The 27,688-nt window shown below is 39.4% G+C and overlaps 1 protein-coding gene across 2 annotated transcripts in view; it reads right to left on the bottom strand.

The window, feature by feature from the left end:
• Positions 1–1,452: 1,452 nt before the first annotated feature.
• LOC127466707 (protein scribble homolog) overlaps positions 1,453–27,688 on the bottom strand; it is a 30,863-nt gene continuing 4,627 nt past the window's right edge. The window contains exons 2-7 of one of the 2 annotated variants that reach the window (XM_051777892.1): positions 23,523–23,726; positions 21,183–21,419; positions 19,840–19,929; positions 19,084–19,161; positions 17,267–17,362; positions 1,453–3,821 (exon numbers count right to left, since the gene is read on the bottom strand). In XM_051777892.1, the coding sequence (XP_051633852.1) occupies positions 3,669–3,821; positions 17,267–17,362; positions 19,084–19,161; positions 19,840–19,929; positions 21,183–21,371 (606 nt within the window). In that variant the 5' untranslated portion in view covers positions 21,372–21,419; positions 23,523–23,726 and the 3' untranslated portion in view covers positions 1,453–3,668. Of the gene's footprint in view, positions 3,822–17,266; positions 17,363–19,083; positions 19,162–19,839; positions 19,930–21,182; positions 23,357–23,522; positions 23,727–27,688 lie in introns of those variants that run through there. The other variant, XM_051777890.1, reaches the window with a different exon arrangement.

Raw genomic sequence — 27,688 nt, 5'->3', positions numbered from 1 at the left:
TTAAGTCTGACCCTGATGTGGTCAATTATATTATACCCAGTTGAAAGCTATGTGACTTAAGTCACATATATCAGCTAAAAACTCTAAGAGTAATACAGAAATCACACCCACAGTGATTTTTAAAAGTCTAATGTGGAGAGAGTTCCCGTCTCACACTTAAATCAAAAAGTTGAAAGAAAAAACAACCACAAAACTCAGTAGGCTGCCTCACTACTTGTAACTGCCAGTCTGGCAGATGCCACAAGTTGAGCTTTCCGAGTTATTTCTGGCGCTCACCCTTCTCTCAGTCCCATCGTGCAACACCAGCAAGCAATCCCTGTGTTACTCCAGGTCACATGAACCCAGGGTCACATGCACATGCCTGGAAATGACAGGACCCCAGCAGCGTTTCTAGCTGGCATTTCATGGCATGATCCTTGCAGAAATGAAGAGCACGGCAGAGTACTGGACAGTAATACAAAGCAGGCTTACCTTCCAGGCAGCCAGGAGCCAAGGGTGGGAAGCTGATCCTTAAGAGAGGTGGGTCCACATTCCTGCCACGGGCACCCGGCAGCTGCTGCTGTCACTCCCTGGTCCACCCCGATCGCTCTGCAAACACTCAGGGAGCAGGAGGTGGCAGGCGTGGAAAAAGAGGAAAACATCACAGGCACTGCCAGTCTCGGCTTTACATGTGAGGAAGCAGAATCCTACATGTCATGTACAGGGAGCAAGAGGCTCCTTGACAAAGTTTCTCCAAAGAGACAAGTTTGTATACATTTGAGCATGAAAACTAGGAAGGTTATTTCAACATTATAACAAATTGATTCCAAGAGCTCTGAGCCTTTTCTGACGTGGAAGTCCATGTAAGCTGTAAGCACTTTCTTCTCTTTGCAGGTCTTCTAAGTCAATTGTTCTGAAGTGGACTATCCTTGTGCCGCAAGATCCTACATCTGCTGTCCTCCAGGAGTACATACGGGAGTGGAACAACAGATCTCTTTTCTGTCAAATACCCATTGTTTCAGCTATATACACATGATGTCCCTGCATATTACTGCTATATCCCAGCAAACCAAATTAGCCTGGGCTGTAAAATATATTTCAATAGATGAGTTACACACACACACAAAAAAATCTTCCCTCCCATATTTATTGGTACTGTTTGCCATCCCTTCCTCCACAACGATGGATGTGACAGTGATGAGAAGTGACTAATTAGGAAATTATTAAATACCTTTGTAGCTGTCTTTTAAATGATGTGGCAGCTGTTCCCTATAGAAAATGAGTGGCTGCTCCATAGCCAGGCAGGGGGTTTTTTCGAGTTGCTTCCCAGGTCACTAGGAAGCAAGAGCACAGGATATGAGCTGGCATTAACAGACCAACTCCCATCCCACCGTCTCCACCTTCTGTCTCTGCCCACTCTTATCGAACAGCCAAACCTCAAAAGTGACATTACTCAGTAACGTTGATAAGGACGCCAGCATCTGACCCGCACCTCTGCCCCTCTTTTGCAGAACAAAAGCGGAACATAATCACCTGCTACTGTGGAGATTTTTTAATAATAAAAGTTTGAATAAGCATAGGCTTTGATCGATATATTTTGCAGAGCTGTGTGTCCATTTACATAAGTATTTGGGTTCATTGGTCAATGTGTGTTCAATTTTTTTCCATAGAGAGGTTACCACTGTAAGTTTATAACCACAGCAAAATTCTCTACACTGCCATATGAAGTTTGCCTTGAAAACAAATTCAGTTGAAAAGGACAGATAAATATCTAAGTGTTTAAAAGTTTCCTGAATGGGAACAGCATTTGGTTAAAAGATTGGAATTTTGATAGCAAACATTTTGACTTCCAAGACCCAGTGAAGAATCTAAAATACACACCTATCTATGAGAAGGAAAAAAAATACAATACAGAGTTCTCAACAGAACTCATACTTTTATTTTACTAACTCTCAATTACTACTTATTCTGCAGCCAAGGGTTGGTTTATAACAGCTGAGTTTATTTTTTTCTGCAGTGTAGTAAGAGACAAAAAAACAGTAATAAACTGTACAGTACTAGCTAGATTGCCAAAGTGTTTGTGGGTTCTGAGGTTGATATTTTTGCAATATGCATTGATCAAACATTAAGTCATGGTGGAAGAACCCTGTTTATTTTGGAGGAAAAAAAGGGATGGGAAGCAAACATTTTAATATTATTTCATTTATCAATATCATTTAATATAATGCTTATGCACATAATATAGTCTTTAATATTAAAGTCATAGCAGATTCTAAGATGTTCATTTTGCAAATTAAAGAAACTAGCTTAATATTCCTACTGCTATCTTCAATTAAAATGCAGATGTACAAGATAATGAAAAAACCACAGTGGATGCAGTTGACGTGATATCATAGTGTTATTGCAAACCTATCTTTTAAAAACAAAATATCTGTTTTGTCAGTAGGAGATGTTGTTCTGACTCTGTGACAGCCATACTCTCCTGGGAACTTCATAATTCTGGAAAAGCCATATGCCAGCATTCATTGAAGTTATATATGAATGATCACTTGAGAAATCTTTCAGAATGGGAATAAAAGATGTGGATTTACCAGGTCAGAGTTGTGCTATATTATATTTACAGGAAAAGAAACTGTATAAACATCATAAAAACCATCAATGCACACTTCATGTACATGAAAAGGAAGTAATGACATTCCAGTCTAGCAGGGCCAGACCTCACGTCTGAGTTAAGGCAGTACTTTGGAACTCCACATATGTTTATTAAACATCTCAAAATGCACTAGAAATCTGAATAGCAGTGAAGAGAATTAAAGGATTGAACACTGTTGTACAGGAACATTTTCTTTTAAATGCTTACCTCATATATACACACACACATACATACATGAAATACTGGCATACTGCAATAAGGCAAACTAAAGGTGCTCTGTTTATATGCAAATCAGGAGGAGAAATAAAAGAGTCTCAGACAGTTCCTCAAGCATAAGAAATTGCTTCTCAGTTCACTCTCAGGTACATAGTTGCATAAGGTGCCTCCTGCATTTGGATCTAATAAAATGCAACTTACAGGTCTTGTTCAAATCTGATATATATTCACATTACTGATATACCTGGAGAAACTATTCTTTATTACACTAGAATGAGATACAGAATTCCAACACAAATAACATTTCTCTGTGGGTAAAAAACCCCAGCACTATTAAAGACAGATTTATTTTTTTTTTAATTCTCATAGAAAACAACATTAAAAGGGACAATTCAAAAGAACATGGGGGCAGATAAAAGGATGAGCTGCATAGACAAAACATGGACACAAGATTTTAAAAAAAACAACAAACTATACAATTGTTTTCACTGTGTTTCCAAATGGGTAAAGTACCTTCTGAATAAAAATCACCTGCTTTTTTCACCGTTGCATTTAGGTGCTGTAGGACACTCACAAGTGGATACTGAAACACATGGTGACATTCACATAACTTTACCCAGTGCATTTTGTTTCAAGTGCTGGCCAAAGGAAAGTTCAAGGCAAAGAAAAACAAACAGGGTTCTGCTCCCCCAGCTCAAATCCATCCTCCATTTAATGGTTTTCGCTATAAATAAGGCATAGTGGTTCAAGTACTACACTAAATGTAGTCAAACAATGGGAGAGAAAATCACCCATTAACTCTTTCCAGAGAAGTACTTTATTAGGGAGGATAAAAAGCGCTGCTCAGACAGTCCGAATAGGCATGGCCTCCTGCACTGCCAGGCTCTTCAGGCTCAAAGTCATCAGGGTCTGGGGGCAACTGGTCGGTATCTTCATCAGAAGTGGAAGGGCGCGTGAGGATTATCCGAGGTATCTTCAGCAAAACGTGAAAGATTTCAGAGAAAAGAGTCAGATCAAGAGCAGGGAAGTGTTTAAAGGGGGTATTTTAGAGGTACAGGGAAAAGAGGTGATGAGAAAAACATGTGAGAGGTGTAACACCACAGAACTTCAAAGATTCATAGAATTGTTTAGGTTGGAAAAGATCTTTAAGATCATCAAGTCCAACCGTTAACCCAGCACTGCCAAGTCCACCACTAAACCATGACCCTAAACACCACATCTACCCATCTTTTAGATATCGTCAGGGATGGTGACTCAGCCACTTCTCTGGGCAGTGTGTTCCAATGCTTAACAATCCTTTCTGTGAAGATATTTTTCCTAATGTTCAATATAAACCTTCCCCGGCACAAATTGAGGCCATTTCCTCTTGTCCTGTCACTTGTTACCTGGGAGAAGAGACCAACCCCTACCTTGCTACAACCTCCTTTCAGGTAGTTGTAGAAAGCAATAAGGTCTTCCCTGAGACTCCTTTTTACCAAGCTAAACAACCCCAGCTCCCTCAGCCACTCCTTATATGACTTGTGTTCCACCTCCTTCACCAGCTCCATTGCCCTTCTCTGGACATGCCCCAGCACCTCAGTGTCTTTCTTGTAGTGATAAACTGAAAACACAGAATTTGAGGTGTGGCCTCACCAGAGGAATGATCTCTGCCCTGGTCCTGTTGGGCCACATTATTTCTGATACAAGCCAGGATTCCATTGGCCATTTGGCCACTAAGACACACTGCTGGCTCATGTTCAGCTGCTATCAACCAGCACCCCCATGTCCTTTTCCACTGGGCAGCTTTCCAGCCACTCTGCCCCAGCCTATAGCACTGCCTGGGGTTGTTGTGACACAAGCACAGGAACCGGCACTTGGTCTTGTTGAACTTCATACAATTGGCCTCAGCCCATCAATCCAGCCTGTCCAGATCCCTCTGCAAAGCCTTCCTGCCCTCCAGCAAATCAACATTCCCATGCAAATTGGGGTCTCTGCAAACTGGCTGAGGGTGCTCTTGGTTCCCTCCTCCAGATCATCAATAGAGATATTAAACAAGATTCATCCCAATACTGAGCCCTGGCAAACTGCACTAGTGACTGTTTGCCGTCTGGATGTAGCACCATTCATCACAACTCTGGGCCCAGCCACTCAGCCAGTTTTTGACTCAGCAACAGTGTCCCCATCCAAGCCATGAGCAGCCAGTTTCTCCAGGAAGATGCTGTGGGAAACAGTGTCAAAGGCTTTACTAAAGTCTGGGTAGACAATATCTACAGTCTTTCCCTCTTTCACAAAGTGTATATCGTAGAAGATCAGGTTAGTCAATCTCTAGTGCCCTGGCTCCTCCTTCCAGCCCCTCTTCTAGATGGGCATCACATTTGCCAGCTTCCAGCCACCTGGGACCCTCCCAGTTAGCCAGGACCACCAGTAGATGATGAAAAGTGGCTCAGTGAGCACTTCCCCAGCTCCCTCAGTACCCTTGGGTGAATTCCATCTGGCCCCATAGACTCATATGTGTATAAGTGCTGTGGCAGGTGCTGGACATTTCCCCTTTGATTGTGGGAGCTTCATTCTGCTCCCTCTTCCCGTCTTCCAGCTCAGGGCACTAATACCCAGAGAGCAACTGGTCTTGCTGTTAAAGACTGAGGCAAAGAAGGCATTAAGTACCTCAGGATTTCCCTCATCCTTTGTCCCTATGTTTCCTCACACATTCAACAAAGGACGGAGATTCCCCTTAGCCCTTCTTTTGTTTCCGGCTTCCCGACAGACTAGCTGTTCTATGTCAAAAATTGCATTGATAATTAAAGCAAAATTGGTATAAACTGCCTTTTCCATTCCTTAGTAAATCTTTTAAAAAACCTTCCATAGGTAAAAAAAGGATAAAAATATTTCAAAAAATAAAGACAAGAAAATATTAAATATATACATCTATTTTAATTAAACTTCATTATTCATTTAATTCATGCACCTGAAAGCAATAAGGGATTAATTAAGTACCACAAAGCATATCAATTATTGATCTTTGAAAAATTGCATGTTCTGGTTTCTTTCCTGACAAAGTATATTTAAAGGAAACATTAAGACAAAATATTAATGTTTCAATTTGTCAGTAAAATAAGCATACATGGATTTGATTCATGTCAATTTTTTGGCCAAGAACTTTGTGTTTTTGAGAATTACATTACAATGTTTTAAAATTAATTTAAATTCTGTAACTGAGAAAAAATAATGTCAGGCTCTTGGTGTTTAGTCAAATAATGTATCAGTAATGGCTTGTATCAATTAATGGATTACTACAAATAATTACTCTGATGCACAAAATCATCCTACTTTTCACTAATTTTAAAAAAATGTTTAACATGTAATTGAAAACAGATATAAGAGTGCATCAATATATCTAACAAATAGCTAATATAATAATGTGTAATAAATAAAATGGCCACCTTACTAGTAGCCTAAATTTTTTCAGGAACTTCTTATTTATCAGCTGCTTTGTTGCATTTCTTTGCATTTTATAAGAACATTTCATGTTGACACCACAAATTCAATTGTTTTTATATTATTTCCTTGCTGTACATTATTTGATTTAGGAAATTACATGAGCAAATAGATGCTTCGTGGTTGTTGAGCTAGACAGCCAGGAGGTTTCTGCATTGAAGTAAAATGAATTATTCCCCAGGCTCCACTGACATTAGCTCCAACTCCACTGACTGTTGGGAGGCCTGGCAACCCCCTGGTTCACAGCATACTACACACAGACACCAAAATGCAGGTGTCAGTTTGGAGTTGAATCTCACCCCTGAGAGCTGTAAACTAATTTTAAAACTAGGCATAAATTTAGTTATATTCCTTGATGTAGAGTGCTCAGTTATATATTTCTTTTTTTTTTCCTTCCTTTTCTGTTGCTTAAACTCAGAAGTTCACATTTCTGGAATCTTTAAATAACCTATATAGATCCTAAGTACTGGCCAAGGTAACAACTCCTGTCATGCACATGTGACAGCATTTATAAGCATTCTATGCACTGGATGTTTCTCTTGGCTCTGTTCATTGCTGAAAGATGCTTCTTGCTTAACAACAGCCAGCAGACAGCTGCTTTGCACTCCAGCAAATGCACATCCTATACATACAGGTGATTTACTGGGTCACATAATGAAATTCTGACACCTCAGAAACTAGTGTGAAGGTTCTATGTCCTACCTGAAGTTACCTATAGCCATATCCAGGACCGGATTTGGCATTTCATTGAGCTGTCTGTTCAAAGCTCACAGAAGACCTTTCTTTGTGTACTGTGCTATTCAAAACTAGACATATGCACATCTCTCCACAACCAGACGTATTCCATTAGCCATGAAGAGTCACCAGTACCTATTCTTCCTTTTGAAGAATAAACGTTAGCCATTTTGAATGTCATTTTTTAAAATACTTTTTATCAGCATGGTTTCTACTTCCCAGGGATTCCACTTCCAAGGAATCAAAATCAATTTTCTAAAAAAGCTTTTCTTCAAACATTTCATGAATTCTTTCATACTATCTTTCAAATATTATGATGAGACTAGGTCTTGCAACCATAAAGTGAATTTAATTCATGAAAGTCACTCGTTCAACATTTCTATGGAAATTGTATTAACTGCTTCCACAAAGTACGTGGTGTTGGGGAAGTCTTACAGTGAATCTTTCATGTTGCTGCAGATAAAGAGGAACCAGCACTAAATGACCAACCAATTTTCTACAGCAGATGCTGAACAGCGTCTCAGCCCAGAACTGCTGCAAAGGCCGGAAAACTGGACTCCCAAGAGAAGAGCAGGCTCAGCTCTGATCCACAGTAGTCCCTCTATATCCTCTCCAGGCAGGTGAAAGCTCACACATATACAGACTCACACTGATTTGGAGACATACTGTTGAGTTTTTGTAACAAATCAAATGTTCTGGTCCAAGTGCAGCTGTATTCTCTGTCCCTCTGCTTTCTGCACATCTCCCTGCCCACCCTCCCTCTGAAGCTTCATGTGAACCCATACCACTGCTTTCCCTTTACCCATCGCTGCTCCTTCCCCTGTGGTCAATTATCCTGCTCCGTGTCATTCTCCCTGATGGGATGCTGAGGAGCCCTGATATCCTCAAATCTGAAACATAGGTACCAATGACAAAACAACTCTTGGCTGTGGATTGTGCCAATTATGCAATTGCCAATCCAATTAAGTATCAGTATGCATTTGTACAAGTCTAATTCAATGAAAAGAATCTCAGGCCTCTACTCTCCCTCTCCTAGCATCAAAAGTTATCAATTAATTTCCTCTATAAACCAAAGCCAACACAAAATGGATGTAAGAAACACACATCACATTTCTAACCACAGTGGCCTTTCCATCTTCACCTAACCATCCCCTAGGAACCCAGCACTCTCTATCACTGCCTTCACATTCACCCTAGCTCCAGGAATATCACAATATAAACCTTATCAGATTCATTTCGTTTTTCAGTTTTGTTTAAAAAAAACCCACATAAACAAAAAACAAAGTAACAGCAATAAAACTCAACAACTTGAAACTTGCATTATATTTTGTTACATCCTTTTCTCAAACCCAGTGCTTCTCCTTCCAGAACACCAGGAGGGATTTCAGATTTTCCTTCTTATCTTCATTGACCTCAGCTTTACTCTATTAAATAGGCTAGCTTTGCTCTTGGAGCTTTTCTTTGCTCTTCATATTTGAATGTACATTTCCTTGTGCATCATGACCAAGGGAAGACAGGAAAACAGACTTCCTATGTGAAAAAATGACACAGCAAAGAGGAAGCAAACTCTATCCACTGCCCATTAAAGACAAGGGAAGAAAGAGATATTTAGGATGGCAATAAGGAAAACCTTTTCAGTACAGGCACCTGATCTCAAGTTGCTTGCCTAAGGCATGTGGGAAGGTGTGAAATTTCCATCTTCTATACCTAACGCTTCAAAAAAAGTTGATGCTGGTGTAGGAGGACAAATTATCCAGATTCTCTAGTATTCCATTGTTTTCTCCACTCATTACTGAATAGTGTTTGAACTTGTTTAAAATACTTCTACTGAAATAGCAAAGTCCTCCTACTCACTTTCCATCATCACGCACTCATTATTTAAATAATATTTGAACTACCATTCAATCCTGATCTGCCAAAATATGTAGAATGCTTTTTCACAAAAATGTATAATTAGTAATTTGAAATAAATTACTGTTTTTCCATTTTCCCCTGAAATTGTATTTTCAGTGCCTAAAAAGTAAGCTTCACTAACAACATGTCTGGTACTACACCAGTGTACAGTACAGTAACTAGAACCAGTGGGTTCACTATGGATATTTCTTCCACTACCTTGTTCGTGTCTTTCTTACACTTTTTTCAACATAAAAGTGAAGACTTTGTACACTAAAAAGATTCACTAAAAAAATTTTTTTGTTTGAATCAAGCATAACCAAATAACTAAAAATCAAATTATTTCAGACACTCTCATTTAACAGAATTAACAGCCTCTACTGAAAGCTAGAGTCCTTCAACTGGAGCACAGAGAGGGGCTGCCTGTGCACTCCTAGTCCTCTGCAGCAAGCAGTAAAATGAAGCCATCTAAATAACCTCGGGCAACTCAGCTGCAGTGTTGGCTGTAAAAATTCTTTCATATTGAAATAGGATAGGAATAAACTCACAACTAGCTACGATGCTTCAGTTGAAAGCAGCTTCTTAAAGAGTGATAAGATATCCTGCCAAGAGGTTAACATCCAATCATTTTTAACTTCCAGATGTGCACATATGCTTTCCTTGTCTACTTCTAATAAAAATGTTTTGTCCAAAATATTGCAGAACAGTCCATAAAGGACAGCTCCTTATGTCTTCTTATAATTTTTTCAAAACTAAAACTGAACAGAACAAACCCCATCATTTTTTTTCTTCTATAAGCCTTTCCCTTCTTCTCACCTCCCCCCACCCACAGGTCCATACTCTAATCTTAGCAGGAGAAGAAAGCTCTCAAGGCAACAGTCATGGCTAAAACCCAAGCTTCACATCAAAGGCATAAACAGCAGCGACAGGGCAAAGCACAGCTGGCAGCAAGGTCAGCCACTGGGGACAAAGGCTACAAATCAGAAGGTGATAGGACACATGAAAAGCCAAAGTTTGATGGAATAGGGGCAGGGAAAAAGAATTTAGATTGGCCTTTTGGAAGAAAACCAGACATACTTTTAACCCAAGTTCAAATAGATAACTTTCTAAAGAAAATATTCCCCAGTTAGAAAATACCTGTAATAGGGATGTCTGCCTAGCTCAGCTCTGTATATCTAAATAGTACATATTTTTGAAATTTGACTTAACAGCTGATCTTCACTGACACCAGTGCTAAAGTTGGTACCCATCAGTTGGTGGAAAGGGGAAAACAAAATTATCTTCTTGGTTGAGAACATTTGCAGGGGTTTACATACTTCATGAATAATGTTTTCATGATTTCATACTTAGTCTTGCCTTTTTTGTCATCACTGGTGATGGAAGTAAATTTTTAAATTTGAACAGGAAATTCAGCCTTCTCACTAAACAGTGAAAATGTGCCTTTGCTAGGTGGAAAAGGTCATATTTGCTGATGACTGTATTCATAGCAGAAACTGTCTAAATCAAATTTAAACTGAAGAGGGGCTTAGTCATGCCTAAAAAATGTAACACAGTTGTATTTTTCAATAAAACTTTTAAAAAGATGCCAAAATGCATCCAACAAGAACAGCAGAGAACAGGCAGATCAACTGCTGCATGGTTCATACCAAGCCGGCATCTGACGGCTTTCAAAGCTGAAGCGATGAGACGTTTTCCTCCCAAAGTCAGAGACAACAGATAAAAGCAACCTTCTCCCCAAAAGAAAACAACTAAATACAAGTCGAAGAGGGAGAAGGAGATCTAATTAATTTCTTGTGTGTTCCTTACTCACAAGCACCGCCACCGCCAGGCGGGAGCGGGCACAGCAGCCAGGGCACAGCGGGGACAGTGGCTGGGGCAAGGGCGAGGTGGGTGTGACAGAAAGCCCCTAATGCAGAGCTGCCTGTATGAAACCATATGAATCTGCGAACCCCGTCTAGGCATTCGACACAGTTTCCCTCTTACGGTGTATCAGGAACATTTTAACCAGCCTGTGTTTCATGGTGCACTTTCAACTTTCCTGGTCTTGGAAACCCCTGGCTGCATCCCTTTCCCTGGCACTTTACAGTGCAAATATTTTACTGCTGTGGAGGCCTGTGGCAAAACTCCAGAAATTGTGAAGTCAGGTGGAGAGAGAGATATAATCCTCTTCTGCACCCTGGGGAAGATAAATCTACGGTCAGGCATGGTTGAAGTGCCTCATTACACTTGGCTGCAGAAGACCTCTGCACAAGGAAAGCAGGTGATCTGTGCTTCTGCGCTCATGAAGCAATAGGCTCGTGATAGCACCTCTTGTCACTTGGGGTTGGGAGAGGGAAGCACATAATTCAGTTCATCCTTACATTTAGAGCAGCCACACTACTCTCAAGCACAGCCAGAGAAGCTTTGGCACCACACTTTTAAAAGTGCTGCCTGGGTTTTGTGTGTGGCAGCTTGGTGAGAGTCTTGAGCAAGGTCTACCCAACCAGCCCACCCTTATTCCCTGACCTTGTTGCTATTCCCACATGTGCCTGGTGATTTGCTCTGAAATCTAATGCAGCTCAGCATGATTTCCTGGAAGTTCAGTGCACCAGGCAGGTGGTAAAACACTGGAACAGGTTGCTCAGAGAGGTGTGGATGCCCCATTCCTGGAAATATTCAAGGTCAGGTTGGATGGGGTTCTGAGAAACCTGTTCTAGTTGAAGATGTCCCTACTCACTGCAAGGGGGTGGACAAGATGACCTTTAAAGGTCCCTTCCAAACCTAACCACTCTATGATTCTATGAAAATTTCCTCTGTGGGAATTTTCTAGATATCAATATATTTTACAGCTCAGGTTTAAAATCAGGTATTTTCTCTACTTCTTGGAACAGCAAGAGAACATCTGGCATGTTTTATTTGTCTTCTAATGTGTAGTATATATAACATTTGGCCATGTCACATTTAAAGCAAAGCCCACTTTTGTTTTTCCTCTCCAGCAGCTCAGTGCCTTCCAAAGGCAATGCACAAGGCAAGAAAGGTGGAGTTCTGTCAAACTCACCACAACAATGGAAGATCAATGTCCATCATGTCACATTTGCATTGCCATTAGACACAAAAGGCTTCTATATGATTTCAACTGCGTATGAAAATTGTCCTTGCTCCATTTCTTTCCTCTACTAATGTACCACTGGATAGTGACTTCCCTGCCACTGGAACCCGATAGAGAGATTTTCATGTAAGTGCTTTCTGTGTAATCATTTATGGCCTGATGCTATAAAAATATTGAAGAAAATGTATTGCTTTGATCACACTGAGAGACTTAAAAGGTACTGCTCCCATAAGCAGTGCTACCCACAGCCCAAGTTACCAATCCTTTGATTTTTAAGAAAGGTCATCACCCCTACAGAAGGCAGCGGCTGTATCTGAATGCTTGCAGGAATTCAGCACAGTCTTTTCTCCTGCTGAGCTCCTGCAGAGTTCATGAGGGCATCTTTTACAAGGGGAGATGCTGCTGGTAATCTGTGTGGTTGTTTGAATATTTATCCTTTTTTATTCTCCAATGGTATGCTATGTCCTACAGCATAGTTCCAGGTGCCTTGCTTGAGTCTTCTTGCCTGTTGCACGTGTTTTTGCTTATATTGTCTGCAGTGCTTATATTGTCTACCATATAATGGGTTTATTTTGTAGATTATTTTTCTCTAACTTTGAGGTATTTTAATGTGGTGTCTTGAAAAGATCAGCTAATGACTTGTCTTTTTTAAAGGTTTTTCATTTTTAGCATTTTTTACTTACAAGCTCTGCAAAATCCAAGAATTTAAAGTTTGAAGTGAGTCAGCTCTGACCAAGTCCTGTGAGAAAACTACTTAAAAGGAAGAGAGGAAAAAAGTTACACTGTGCAAACAGAAGCATTTTTTGGGAGCAGGAACTTAATTCCAAATTCACAAAATAAGTTCCCCAACCACTACACTATAGAGGTAAACACAGTGTCTACACCACACACCGTTATGTTTCATCTTTCATCCTGACTCAGAAATAATCTGTTGCTCAGATAAAAGCAGAGCCAAACTAGCAGATGAACTGGAGAAGGCAATCACATGGCAGATGGGTGCTTACACTCCACTGAAGCTCACACGATGACTACAGGGTTAGCTAAACCAACGAGGCTGTGTGCATAGGCTTCTTTGCAAACATATATAAACCTGCACAAGATGCAAGGCAGTGAAGAGTCAGACTCCTGATTTCTAAAACTAACTTAGTTTGTCAGAATAGAAAGCAAAACAAACATAAAAACACCAACACCCTTAACTGACACGATTCAGAGTCATGAAAATGTTTTGGAGAAGGGATAAAGCAGTTCCTCATAAGAAACTTGAAGTATTAAGTCTTATAGTGCTATGGGAACAGGTCACTCAAACACTGTATGTGATGTGAGCAAGGTCTTTACTGTTTAAAACAAGCTTCAGAAGAAACGTGGCTTTGTTGATGATAGGAACTGAATCACTCTTTAGTTGTCTTCTTTTACACTGTTTTTCTGACTTGAGTACTCCACTGGCTTTGCTTTTAAAATTGAACAAAGTAAGATGATGACTAAAGAAATAAGAAAGAAGTTCTATTATGTTTATGTTGTATGATTTCAGTTTTCTGATATGTTTAAAACTAACATGCTCTGATGAATAAAGAAAGGGTTTGATACTTAGATTTTTGAAGATTTTTTTAACTAGTATATGTGCATCAAGTTTTTTTCCTGAAAAGTCTGCATCAGCTGGAAATGAAGAAGGTAGACCTGCTCAGATTCCCATCCATTTAAGGTTTCTCACAGCTTGTATACAAACAATGTGAGACAGAGGTAGAAAACCAGCAACATATGTATTGTGGAAGCATGGTATATATGATTATTCACTTTCTGCGGGCACGGGAGCACTTCACTTTGATACATGTTCTCGTTCACTGAAGATGTCTGTTTTCTCACTGTAGTTAGGAACACTTGGAATCTCTGCATTTTTAAACAAAACATCCCAAACATTTGGGTTTTTTAGCTTGCTGAAGTTCTTCAGATTTTTCCAATACTGTAAGCTTTTTTTTTACACAATTGCTTTTAATTGATAATTCTTACTTTAACCTTCCTTGAAAATCTTCAGTATAAGTGACATTTGTACCCCTGGTGAACTACATGAAAAAAATCTAACTGAGGAAATTCCCAGGGCAAAGGTATAAAATTAGATAAAATAATATGGTAAGAATTGAAGTGAAATATCTAAGAGACTTGAGATTAATTATGAAGTATTTAATGTCCTTAAGATATTGATAGGGCCAAAAATGGATCAGAGAAGATGACATGATGATGAAGTGATATGAGATGCTGAAATCTGTCAACACTCACCATTCAGTCAGACAAAAATCCATTAGGAATTTCAGTCAGAGTTTGAATAAAAATATTTATGATACAGAAAGATTTTGAAGAGTTGGCTCTATGTTTGAGAGCATAGATAGGAAACAACAGAAAACTGGAAATGAAAACTCCAGAATCCAAGTTAAAATTCCTCCTGTTATAGTCAGCATGGGGCACTGTGTTTGCAGTCCTGATTTTTCTGCCCCTGTAGTTAGATATGCAGTATTTTACTCACAGTCTGCATGTAGACAGCCACATCAGCTGTGATTTTAATCTCTTGTATTTTGATGAACATCTTTACATAGTCTTATTTTAAGATCACCATTTTAAAATCCAAAGACTTGGTTTAAGTTAACTTACAATATTTTTCTTTAGATATATACATATTAAACAAAGTAAAATAAACTGTTTTCATTTTTTTGAGGTGTGATTAGCATAACTGAGGTAAGTCTAAAAAATATTGTATTTAAAAAAGATCTAATTGTAATTAAAGTTCTGGGGCCTCCACATTTCAGTATAATACTCAATCATAATTAAAACCAAGGGAGATTCTCATTTTTCCTTTGCAAAACTGTGACTCAGAGTGAAAGAACATTTCATTTGTCCAATTAATTACTGGCCATTCACACTGTCATGAAATCTTAAAGCTGGCAAAAAGGGTTTGAAATTGAGTTTGGTTGGATGAATTAACAATTCAAATGAGCCTTTTAAAAACAGTCAGAGCAACCAAGCCCAAGGCAACCCTGGACCTGGCAGCAGCATTACCCTTCGTAATATCAGAGCACCAGGCTCAGACACAGGATGGGCAATAGCAAGAGATGGCTAGAAGGCTATGGCTAGCAAGTTCAAGACAAATATTATCACAGATAGCATATGCAAAGAGAATGTTTATTAAAATGCAATAAAAATAAATAAATGAAGAAAGTATCTGCTGGTGGGCAGAGTGATGACATGGAAGAGAGGGAGAAGGAAGACAGGCACCATCCAGCACACATTCAGTTTTTGCAGGAAGAATAATAGAAGTCTTTGGTTTTTCTGCCATCGTGCTTCTCTCCTTCCCTCCCTTGATATAGACACACTCATCTTCTCTTGAAACCTGATCAGAAATACAAAGGAAGCAAACCTTCCTATATTCCTAGCACAGAACAAGATTCTGTATTAAGGTCCTACTGCCACCTGCTTATCTGAACATGCAAAGCAAGTCCTCCATAAGAAGGCAGGCTTATCTTTCAGATAAGACAGTTACTGAGGAATAAGAGAAACTTCAAAGCAAGAGCAGATGAGATACTGAGAGTTCCAAAGTCAGCAGGATACTCCCAGCAAGTCCATAATCCCTAAGATTGATGAATGCTGCTCTAGGTTACAGGCAATAACATACACTATTTGCTACAGCACAGAGATTTTGATTTTAAAAAAGAAACAAAACCAGAAATGCAAATGTTTCTTCACAAAAGAACTTGTACATGGGCTACTTTTGACAGTAGGAACATATTCAGCCAGTTGACTCCCTCTGTGTATGGTGCCCTAAGTTAAGTGATTTGGCCTTTTCTTCTTCCTCCTCCCTCTATAGCTGAAGAATTTTAAAGAGAGGCATTATTTTCCAAAAGGCATACAACATAAAAATATGGTCATTTCCTCTTTCAGGGTGAAAGCACTAGAAGTCAGATACCCCTGCAAGAGATCCAGGACACTAGCAATGTGTGAATAAACCCTTTCAAGAGTGGTTCCTCTAACAGGAAGCCTCACACTTCCTGCAGTGCTGGTTAGAACCATAAGAAACAGCTACCAAGTAGAGCTGGACAAAAAAAAACCAAATTGAAGGAAGTGTTTTCATCTGGAAAATAAAACTGGTCTAAATGTTTCACAAGATGATGTTGAAGACCAGAGGCCTCAAAATAAGTTTCTTTAAGCAACTGAATAGAAAACTTTTCTTAGACCATATTATGGACAAATGCTGCAGCTCAGCCTTTCTCAAACAGTGATTAACAGAGAAAAACAGATTTGCATGGTCAATTTGCTCACTTTTGCAGTCAGCTAACAAATCACATTATTTTAAAAAATCTGAGTGGCTATTAAGACGTGAATATGGTCTTTGATTATAGTCTTTTATATAATATATGAATTTCCATTTTTTGCCACTAGCTGGGTTTTGAATGGTATTCATGGAAAAGGATAAAAAAAGGCTGGAAGAAGAGGAATCAAACAAAGCATTCCTCTGGCATTTGCTGTAGGAGAAACACTTTTTCCTTCTTGGTACTTTAGGTTTCAAAAAAGTAGGATGCTTTTTGACCTTAATTATTCAGATACCTTAATCTTATTGTATCTTCCTAGTAGAGCCATAGTTTCATGTGTGCAGGTAGATGAAAAGATTAGGGTAAGTCTTCAGAGAGTTTTATTTGCTAGAGAAGTTCACAAAAGTGACTCAGATTTCTAAAAGCTACCCTGCAGGCTCAGCCATTTCCCTTAGTAAGCAATAGGCTTACTCTTGTCTGACACTGGTCACCTAAAATATGGGCATGTCTTAGCCTGTCACACAAGTTCCCTCTCCAGTCAAAAAATGAAAATTGTCACCTCCAGGTAGCAGTTCAACCTCTCCCTCCTAAAAGAGGGACCCTGGAAATGCTACTCCTTCCATTAGCTAGAGAGAGAGTCCAGACAATATAATAAACACTTAAGCAGGAGGGAATGGACACCACCCTCAAAGTCCCCAAACCAGAGTGCTTCAAAAGCTCTGGTCTGCTACACTGATGCCTACCCAGGAGCTGAGCTCCTCCAGAAGCCATGTTCCAGCTGCAGTGACAGCCAAGGAAATGCCTGGTAGGGTCCTGATCTTTGGTATGTGTCTTGCTACTCATAAGATCTGTGCCAGTCTTAATTAACATTAATGACAGACAACATAAATTAATTAGGTAAGAATTATTTGTTATTTACTGGGCCATCTTACTTACTGTTATGATGTGATTTACTGTTGGGAAGTGGCTGCCCTTGGGTGAAGCTTCAGTAGGACCAGCATCAAGGACAGCAGGTTCTGAAATGAAGGTAGCCTTTAAAAAAACACACCAGAAACACATACTTTTATTCTGAATGCAGAAGAGCAATTGCCTCCCTCTCAGGTTAGTATACAAATACTTTGCCCTATTGTTATATGTGGTTGCACAATGAAAGCAATCAAAATTGTAATTCTTGCTGTTTCCCATTTTTGATGAATTGTATATTTGAACTGTTGAAATGATCGGTTCAAGAATAAGAAGTTGTAACACATAGTTTCAAGAGAAAAATGCTCATTATTTGTATCCAGATTATCCCTGTGGTCAAAACATTAGGATTCCTATAGCACATCTGATTGCATTAATTCCTTTTCATCAACCACACACACAAAACCAGAGATTCGTTTTCTGTATTCTTTAAATAGATGAATGATTCTGCCATCTTGTGGGAGATGGAGAAATCCTAACTATTTGTATGATAACAGCAGCAGAGCACAACAATATGGAAAAGAAATTTCCTGTATTTTTCACTTGTTTCAATACTGATTAAGTGAACCGATACTAGCAGTTATTATATCCCAAATAGCCCCAAAAATAAGAAATTAATTACAGCCTTGTGGGGAAACCTGACAAAAGGGGCTAATTTTTAAGATACTGAGTTTATTAGAAACTCTGCTCAGAAGGTAAAGGTACAGCAACTAAAAATCCTGATTTTTTTTTTCCCTGATGATCTGATAATGTGAAATATGTAAAGAATTATTTAAACTCTCACATCTGTTAAAATACCTTTCATAAAAGAAAAATGGTAAAATTATACAGAATTTTATCTATAATTAACCTTTTAAAAACTGTTAAACTAACACGGTATATGGATTATGGAACACAATCCTCTGCTAATAATTCTATAGCATAGTTTGACAAAATTAGTAGATTAATTTATGATTAAATAGTCTTGGGCTGACAGAGGTTGTGTCCATATTCCTGACAATTTAACAGACATACAGTACTGTTTGCTCTATCCCATTTTAACTCAACATGGAGTGTGCTGCAGTAAAGAGTATTCATTTAAGCAAGTATAAATGACAGTTTAAGAGAAGGAGCTGAAAAGAAGCCATGGACCAGTTTCACCTCAAAGTAATTTTGTAGAGGTTCCCCTCCTACTCCACTATTTTCAGTAGGTAGAAACCAAACAGTACATCTAAAATATATATCACAAAGCTGTATACGTGCTCTTGGGAAACTAAAGATCAAGACAGTGGCTTCTGTTGAGAAAGATGAGGCTTGAGGTGGAGCAGCCTGAGAGACACATCTATCCCTTGGGCACTTGGCACTGCAAGCCTCCATCAGGGGAGTTGTTTTGAGCTGTTCTCTCCCCATCAAAAATTACCTTGGGGAAACAAGCTCACCTAGTTTATATTTCTTTGTTACAACTGCAATGAACTCATCTAGTAACTCTAAACCATGACATAGGAAAGCTTCTTGGACCAGGTACAACTGCATTTGTTCTTACATAACTGCTTATTAAGACCATTATTTTCCTATGTGAATCAGTCATTTAAGTGAATAATATTTTGTTAAGCACTTTGAACATAAAGATCTGACAACCAGAATATAATAAGAAGGAATACGACAATTTTATGTTATTATAATTTCTTCATAATAAGTATCTAAAAAGCTAAGGCAAGCCTAAATCTAGATCTCAAATTCCCCAACTCTGAGTGATTTGATTTAAAAGACAACAAGAGAATACACTCCGCATTGACAAAGAACACATCTACCTCAGCCACTCTGTCTCCTGCTTGTACTCCAGCCAAGTCTGATGGGCTGTCTTTCGGCAGCCGCGCAATCAAGATCCCCTGGTAAAGACAAAAGACAGGTTTTAGACCTGACAGAATTTCTTCTGTTGTTCTTAGATGTAAAAAGCAAATGGGAAGTAATTAATTTTCAAGACTTGTTGTTCTGTTGTCCCCTATAAAATTAAAACCTAAATGCCTTAGCACATTGGCAAGACCAAAAAAGAAGTCTCCATGGCTGACACATACAATAATGAACAAAAGTCAGTAATTGTTTACACTGTGCCATGGGGGACAGATTGGGAAACAAAGATTTATTTAAATGATAATTCAGTGAGAAGTTGTGAGAAATACTTCTCTCAAGTCTAGTTAGCTCCTGGGAATTAGCAAATGGGATGGGAGAGCATGTGGATTGCCAAGGGAGTGACCTCAAATTGAAGCAGAAAATGGAAATTAGACAACAGTGTTTCAGCCATCAGGTTGCCTCTGGAAAATCATTGGTTTACCTTGGGTTTTCTCTCTAAAATCATCCCTCCAGAAGCTTCCCCATCAAAAGCTAGTGTGAGCTCCTACTTTAGGAAATAAGTTACGCATGTTTACCCTTGCTAGCTTTATCACAAAGACAGTAATGTTACATTAAGGACAACCTCAGAAAGAAAACAACAAAACACAATGGCTCAAAGAACTACTCATCGGTCTATTTCTAATGATCAGTAGATAAATTTTGAATAAGAAATGCACCTCATCACTGTCTTTACACGAGGGTGAGCCCTTTCCACCAGCAATGCTAATACCAAGGCTCCCCATCTGGCTGCACACAGTAATGGTTACCTGTAAAGAATTACAATGGGTGAGTAGTCTGTATAATCAAAAACATTGCCAACATTAGCATTGAAAATCTACTTCTCACTCTGAACACCAGCAGACATGACCCTAGAGAGCTCAGCCCACAGAAGAATGGTGCTACGCTTCAACACTGGCACATGCAAGACTAGTCTTTACTCTTCAATAATACCAAGAATGCATGATTTCTCCAGGTGTTAGAGTCATGCCAAAACCATATAAGGCTGTTTATAAGGCTACTGACCAACCAATTGCTTCATAAAACCCACAGATTCACTAAGCATTCACGATGGCAACAATACCAGTCAGTACACAGGAGAAGTGAAGAGTAAATATTATTTGATAAATTTATGAAAAATCTTTGCTTTTAACAAATTTATGCAAATTTAACAAATGTATGCAGTTACTCTTGCACATAGAAGATACTCATCTGAAATTCCTAATTCCTAAAATATATGAAAAGACCATATCAGCCAAATGAAAACCACTCTGCCACATGTGGCTTAGACTTAGCATTACCTGAATGCTCAACACTTCACAAGCCCGTGACTGCCAGCAGTGCTTTGGTGACAGGTCCCAGCACCGGTGCCACTTTTGGGCAAGCTACCTTTCCTGGTGCTGCATCCTGTCCCACAGGCAGTCAGCAGAGGTGTGCCTTGTACCCTCCCAAGAGACAATCCATAAAGTATGTTTCCTCCTCATGTCCTCCAAAGCATGCCAAGATGGGGTATATCCATTGAGTTGAGAGCATAGTTTTTTCATAACTTTCAGCCAAAATCTTGCAGTTCTCACTGATAAATTTTCACTTGAACATTCCCACTCCTTTCACAGGATGGAGGCTTTCTCATGCCATGAGGGTAAGACCATGCCACTGCTCCAAAACCGTGGACTAAGTAAAGACTTAGCTGAGTTTGTGCCCACCTGCACAAACTCTTGACTTGAGCTCACAATACCAAAGCTGGATATATAAAATGAGATGCATGGCTACAAGGAAAGTGAGTTTTGTCAGGTTTTTTTCAAAGGAAAATTCTTTTTATACATAAACCAGGGGGAGCAAGGATGACCTTCAGCTTACCCTCTGTAAGTCTCATGAAATCTACCATGCAATGTCCCCCTTCTATGCATATTTTATAAACTGCCACACAAAAGGACTTACCCCCCCCGCCCCCAACACATGGACTTCCCCACAGAAACACAGAGCCCCTCCACCAGCAAGCCCAGCCCATGCAGCAGTTCAATACCTTCAGCGGGGCCTGTGGCACATCCATCACCCTCAATTCCTCTGGGATCCGGCTGCTCTCACTGGGGAAGCTGCCTGCTGAGGAGACAGCTGGCTGCAGCTTAGTGTTACTCCCTGGAGGATTCTTCCCTTTCATTGCCAACTTGTGCTTTTCTTGAAGAGTTGTTCTGGTATTTCTTTGATCTCTCATGCCACCATTGCTATCAAAAAGACTGCCGGAAAACTTGGAAATAGGTTCCTGGGGGTTAAAGATGAAAAAGGTAAACACAGCAACAGCAAGGACAATACCTACCTGATACACAGACCCTTCCCCTGGTAACCTGGATTTGTTCCTCACTATCCCATTGCTGTATGGTAGCATTTGTTTCACTGAAGACAAAACTGTAACTTTACAGCAAATGTACAAGTATTTCTTTTACCATTATTTCTCTGGGCATGTTTTGCCCTTGAAATCAGGGTTGAACTTGTGGGAACAGGGAGAGCACTGTGATTCATATAGCCTTTCACCAGATCCCCAAGCACATGAACAAGCACATGTAACACACATATACCCAACTAAATCCTGCAATGCCCTATGAAAAGGACAGAGCATGAGAACAAGACTATTTTGGCCAGCCTCTGGCATTTCTGTAGCACTGAATCTACTGTCCCAGGGCCAGAAATCACACATGTGAGGCAAAGACCTTTCCCTACAGAAAATAAAACATTTTTCATAGTACCTCAAGGCGCACATTCCATTTTTGGGACCATAGGTGTGAGAGGGAAGGCAAGCCTATATCTTGCATCTATGACTCTAGACTTTGTTTCAGTAATTGGATTGACTTTATTCAGTTGCAAATGGTAGTTAGTGGAGACCTGAAAACTAAAGGGAGTTAGGAATTCCTCTGGAAATGGAACCTCAAAGGTGAGGTATCCCAAAGGCTGCTTTGAAGCCTGGCTCTAGGTTGCACCTCTGAGATGCAGTGAGGAACTGAAGACGTCACCCTGTGCTTAGCTAAACCACAAGGGCTTAAAAAGAGAAATAACTAAAACACATCCAATTAAAACACATCCACCAAACAATTAAAGCTTCAGATAAGTTTAACAGCAGAACACAATGACATTTCTCAGCCATCAGTTATGTTTGGCAAAGGGTTAAATGAAATTCAGACATAATGGCCAAATTCTGTTCATATTTTATGAATGCTTTGTTTATGTTTAGCTGGCTTTTGCTCCCTACTTTGATGGGTTAAGGTCGAATCAGACCTTCCTATTGCCCAAATCCTTCTAACTTCAGTTGGCAGTAAAATGATGTAGCAAAAAGATCAACATCTCCGAAAATAAGCCCCACGAACTTCCCTAAGCTTGGAAGTTTAATACCAGAAATAAAAAGCAGTGGCATTACCTTGAACATCTTTGCAAAAACCCCAGTAGACACTTGATTTTTCAATCTATATCGGTGCTTTCCCACAATCTCTTTTTGGTTGGGTAGAAAAAGGCATGATTGCTTCCTATTTTCACTTAAAAGGGAATTTGTTTAGCTTTAACTCACATAAAACATTCATTATCTTTCTTCTCTTGAGAGAGATTCCTCTTTACACTGCCAGGCTGACCAACCCAGACCCATCAGCAGTGCTACAATGCCATGGGTGCCAGGGAAAAAGGCCAGGAGCAAGAGCGAGGGCTGGGGGTTGGAGCAGAGGGCACACCAGCAGCACTCACAGGTGCTAGGAAGGAAGCAGACGTCCTGAAAGAAGAGCAGGAGCCCAAATTCCTCTCTCATTTCCCAGCAAATTTCAGAAGAAAAGACTGGTGAGCAATGCCCTGACAGGAGAAGGCTGCAAGAGTACACTGACAACCTCCTTTTCCCAGGCTATAGCCAAGAAGACAGCCAGGCTGTCTTCTGTCTTCTGAATATCACCATCCTGGAAGAGCACCACCCAAAACTAAACATGCAGTGGAGTAGTACTGCAACCTCACTTTTCTACCAGCCAGTTCAAGGGAGACACTGAGACTCAGTGCTGCTAATCTCCTACTTACCTGAAAGAGATGGAGGGAGGTTGGTAACTGGGGATATAAGTAGGATTAAAGTAAAATCATATCTGTCTCATCCTTACTCAGGTTATTCATTGTAACATGCAAGTTAAACTGTACTCCTGAGGGTTGCATGGATGAATTGCAGGCAAAGTAAAGGAATAAAACATTGAACACGGCACTGTACCTCCTGCACAAGCAAGGATGTAAGAGTATAAGCAATGCAGCCTCCCACAAACCCAAAGTGCTCGGCTGCACAGCACTGCAAGCAGTTGTAGACTCTTGATGGATACACATTTTCCCTCCTAATTTCAAGGAGACTACCTACATCATCAGGATCCTCGAGTTCCTCTGCTTCTTGCTCAGGACTGCTCCTTCCTTCCCTCCATTTTCCATTAGCAGAGCTGAATTTGTACAGGTTACCACCATGAAAACTTTCCTTTCCTTTCAACGAGGCCCAGCGAGAGCCCTGAGAGCTCCAGTTATGGCCACTGTACAGTTTAGGAGACTTGGGAAGCCACTTAATAGAGTCCTGAGGGGAAGATGACAAAAAAAAAAAAAAAAGAAAGACAAAAAGGTAATGAATAGATTTTAAGAAAGTGATTGAAGTGTGTAAGTGCAGAAACTGTCTGGCAAGTTCTGCTAGGCATTTTTGTATCTTGTAAATACTGGATTTCCCTTTTTTACCTTGAGAGGTACCTTCAGTCCCAGAGAGACACTTTGCCAGTTAATGGGCAATGCTGGTGATACAAAGAGCAAGCAAAGGCTGCTGAAAATAATGGAAGCCTTTAGGGGCTTACATGAGCATGGAACCAAGCCTACCTTCAGAATTGTAAAGAAGAATTAATGATCAACAACAGTCTTCAATAAAGTGTACTATTAAGAAAACAAACAAGAGTACTTAGACCTTTAGTGGCCATCTTGTCTCATGACCTAAGTTAAAAAAATCTAGTAAGTCACTCCCCTCTTCATTATTCATTAAATAAAATGTTTCATTTTTTTAATGGTCCCAATAGAAAGTACAGCACTAAATTGATCTTTCAAGATTGCTGATTTTCAAAGTGATTATAGTCCAGTAATCCCCAAACTTCCATTACTTATTTACATCCAAAATACTTCACCTCTCTCACTCACACACAAAAGTTCATACATGACAAGTTGTGCCAAGGTTTTCTATGTACCTTAATTTCATTGAACTTCAGAAGCCATTTTTCAAACTAACCTTTATCTTTCTTTTAAGCTTTCTTTTAATCTCACCTCTACATTTTCTTACAGTGATACAAATCCAGTGGCAGAAAGCAGCCTCATGTCATATAAATATATGGCACATTAAGGCACGTGCTCCAACAAGAAAGAGAGATGGAGAACACAAACTAACAAAAACAATTATCAACAAGCTTATGGTGGGGCTATCAGCAGCACACAGTGGCCTTCACATTGTTTAAACAGATATTTGATTCATACTTAACAATTCTTTAAGTTCCCATTTTCCTTTTTAAATGAAGAATGGTTATGTTCACACACATACACAAACACACAGATTTCTCACTGCTACCAGCAACCCAGATGTCACCATCTGTATAAGATCTAAGGTTGATAAAGACAGGGAGGCAGGACAAGGCATCTTATGCTGGACATACTGATTCATCTTCAGGTGCCAAAGGAGCTCCCCTTGGGATTCTTAATTTCCTTTTGGTTTTAGCATGGCTGAAAAGACTAAGGAATGCACAAGGACAATATCTCAGTATCTCACTGGAAAACATTGTAGACCTTTCTGTGAGTCTTAAAAAGACTTTGTTGACCTCGACAAAGGATTATTTGCATTGTACAAGGAAGGTATGATTGGTCTCTGCAGAAAATTTGCTGTTAAACTGTATTTTGAACTGCACTGACACTCAGTGACACTGCTATTTGCCGGTAATAGCCCATATTTCTGGTTATTCTAAACCACATTGCTCAGAACACTAGACCTGATTGCCAATTTAGTTGATCAATGCAAAAGCAGCACAATCAATCACGACACAGCAGTAGATTCCGTTTCTCCTGACTATTCAAAATGCGAGGCAGGATCCTGGTATTTCTTTACACTTGTCTTGAATAAGGAAACAGAAACTTTGCTTTCTGTGAATATTAACTAGGGGAATAGCAATTCTAATCAGACAGGTAAACAGCACACCAGGTGAAATTGTTTGCTAGTGGTCTGGTCTGTTTTATTTCAGAATAGCTAATGTGACACCTTCTAGTGTTCAGGGTACTTTCAGAGACAGTTTAAATCCTTGTCAACTTTTAAGCTCATTAGGAAGTCATAAAGCAATTTCACCCTAAAAATAAATAGGGGTAACGTGAAGCATTTAACTTCTTCCAAGGAAATATCTCATCTTTGTTTGACCCTGGTCCCTAATTCTAAACAACAGCTTCTCAAACCCAGCATGCCAAATTCTGTAAGACCAGTAAAAAGGCTATTCTTTCAAAGTGACAGACAGAGATTTTTAATTAAACTTATGCTGTCAATCACTTCATCATTTTAGGCATGCATTCAACTGCAGTGGCAGCCTCCTGTATGCATGAGGAGCAAGGTGATGAGCATCAGTAGATTTTACATTCCTATGAATGCTGGTGCTGGGAGCACTGGCTACCATTACTTTGAAAACAAATCTTAATCCTCAATCTTTTTTACAACTTGATACTTTTTGATGAAAGAAAAGGGTGAGGGGGTAGAAATAGGAAGATAGTGGACTTTTAATCCAGCGTTAAGCAGCAATATAAGGTAAGGAACCGAGAAATCCAGAGATGCTGGAATGCCACTGCCAGGGTGTTATGGTGCCCAGCTTTTTCATCTTTTTGGACAAAGCCAAGAGTAGCCAAGGTGCTACACAGTGCTGCAACATCTTAGGAAGGCTAGTCATGTGTAGTTTGCCTCAAGGAAGAGATGGAAGGTACAGCCCTGTTTGCTGTTCTTTAAGGCAAAGCAACCCCTCAATTTGTTTTTTTTACTGGATTTTGTTTTCCCTCCCAAAAATAAAACTAACTCCCTACTCTGATGTATTAAAGAAAATTGCTTTAAATGGGCAACAAGCTTCCATCAGCCTTCAAGGTAGTTCAGCTAACAGATAGTAGATTTGTACTTCAAAAATAAAACTATCTTAAAAAACTTCCAGTAATTTATTAGCTCATTCTCATTATATTAGATACTATAGGACCATGTTTTTAGACAAGAGGTTACTGGCAAATACCCTAATATGAAGAAAGAAAAATCAGCTCTCCTTGCAGAAATTTACAGATTATTGGTCTTCTTCCTGCCCAGGTAAGTTTGGACGTTCTTTCTTGTGTTTCCTATGTGGGGAAGCTAAGACCCAAAAAGACGAAAAACATCATTGTTTTAAGTCATTAGTATCAAACACAGAGTGAGATGCACATAGATTCACGTTCTCTTAATAACTGGAACAAAACAAAAAGGCAAATTCAGTATTTATAACTTTAAGCTTCTCATAGGTATGTAGGCTGTGTAACACTGATGTTTTTGTAAATGCAGAAGTGTTTGGAGAGAGAAAATATTTATCAGCCTAGAAGTTATGTTCCATGGAAACACATTGTCTTCTCCCTTCATGGTTAACAATCTTAACTGATTTGTAATAGATCATTTTGCTTCAATGTTTTGGCAGCAAGTCAGGTGGGCTCCCCTTTTGCCTTCTTTCAACATGTTTTTCATGTTTTAAAAAGCAGTCTCTTCTTAACATAAATACTGCTTTGTATCATACACCTGTCCATTAGGAGGACATATTGTTCTCATAAAGTACAAGGTGTCTATTCTGGTAAGATCTCACTAACAAATCTTATAGAGAATGAATTTCCTCCAGGCAACAAAGGTATGTAAATGCTATGTATCACCCTAAATCATTCTCATGAATGAAAAAGAATCCTAAACACTAACAATAAAAGCCAAAACATGAAAGGCACCTATGTCTCTGAAGTACCACACTGAAACCACACAATGACAATAAAACACCCTGCTTATGGCCACAGCCTGGTCTCCACTGGCAAGTAGAATCCAGTGCTTTCAGTTACAGAACACTTCAATGGTCATACACCTGCTACTACAACTCAACTCAAAGCCCCAAACACACATTCTCACCTATTTTTCTTTTTAAAAGATGATTTGCTTAAATAGCTCAATTATGGCAAAGAAAATGTCTTTAAAGATGCATTTCAAAGAACATAAACACTCTCTTTCTTTTAAATACAGCTACACATAACACATTCTATTAATTCAAAATTATTTCAGACTCATTCCTTTTTTATAGTACAAAAGGCCGTTTCTAAGAAAGCTTTGTGTAATTCGCATGAAACAAGAATGAAAGCTAAACAAAATACTGCTGAAACAAAGGCATCCTTGAATATGTTTTTGCTGTAGGAGAGGCAACAAAGCTGCCTGAACAGATAATGGAAGCAAGCCTTATATGGGGAAACCTTGCTAGCATAAATACATGACAATGT

This window comes from Manacus candei, unplaced genomic scaffold (assembly GCF_025592945.1).
Source record: "Manacus candei isolate 608988 ecotype Guabito, Panama unplaced genomic scaffold, ASM2559294v1 h1tg000011l, whole genome shotgun sequence".
Classification (NCBI taxonomy): domain Eukaryota; kingdom Metazoa; phylum Chordata; class Aves; order Passeriformes; family Pipridae; genus Manacus; species Manacus candei.
This window is presented reverse-complemented; position numbering and strand designations above follow the sequence as displayed.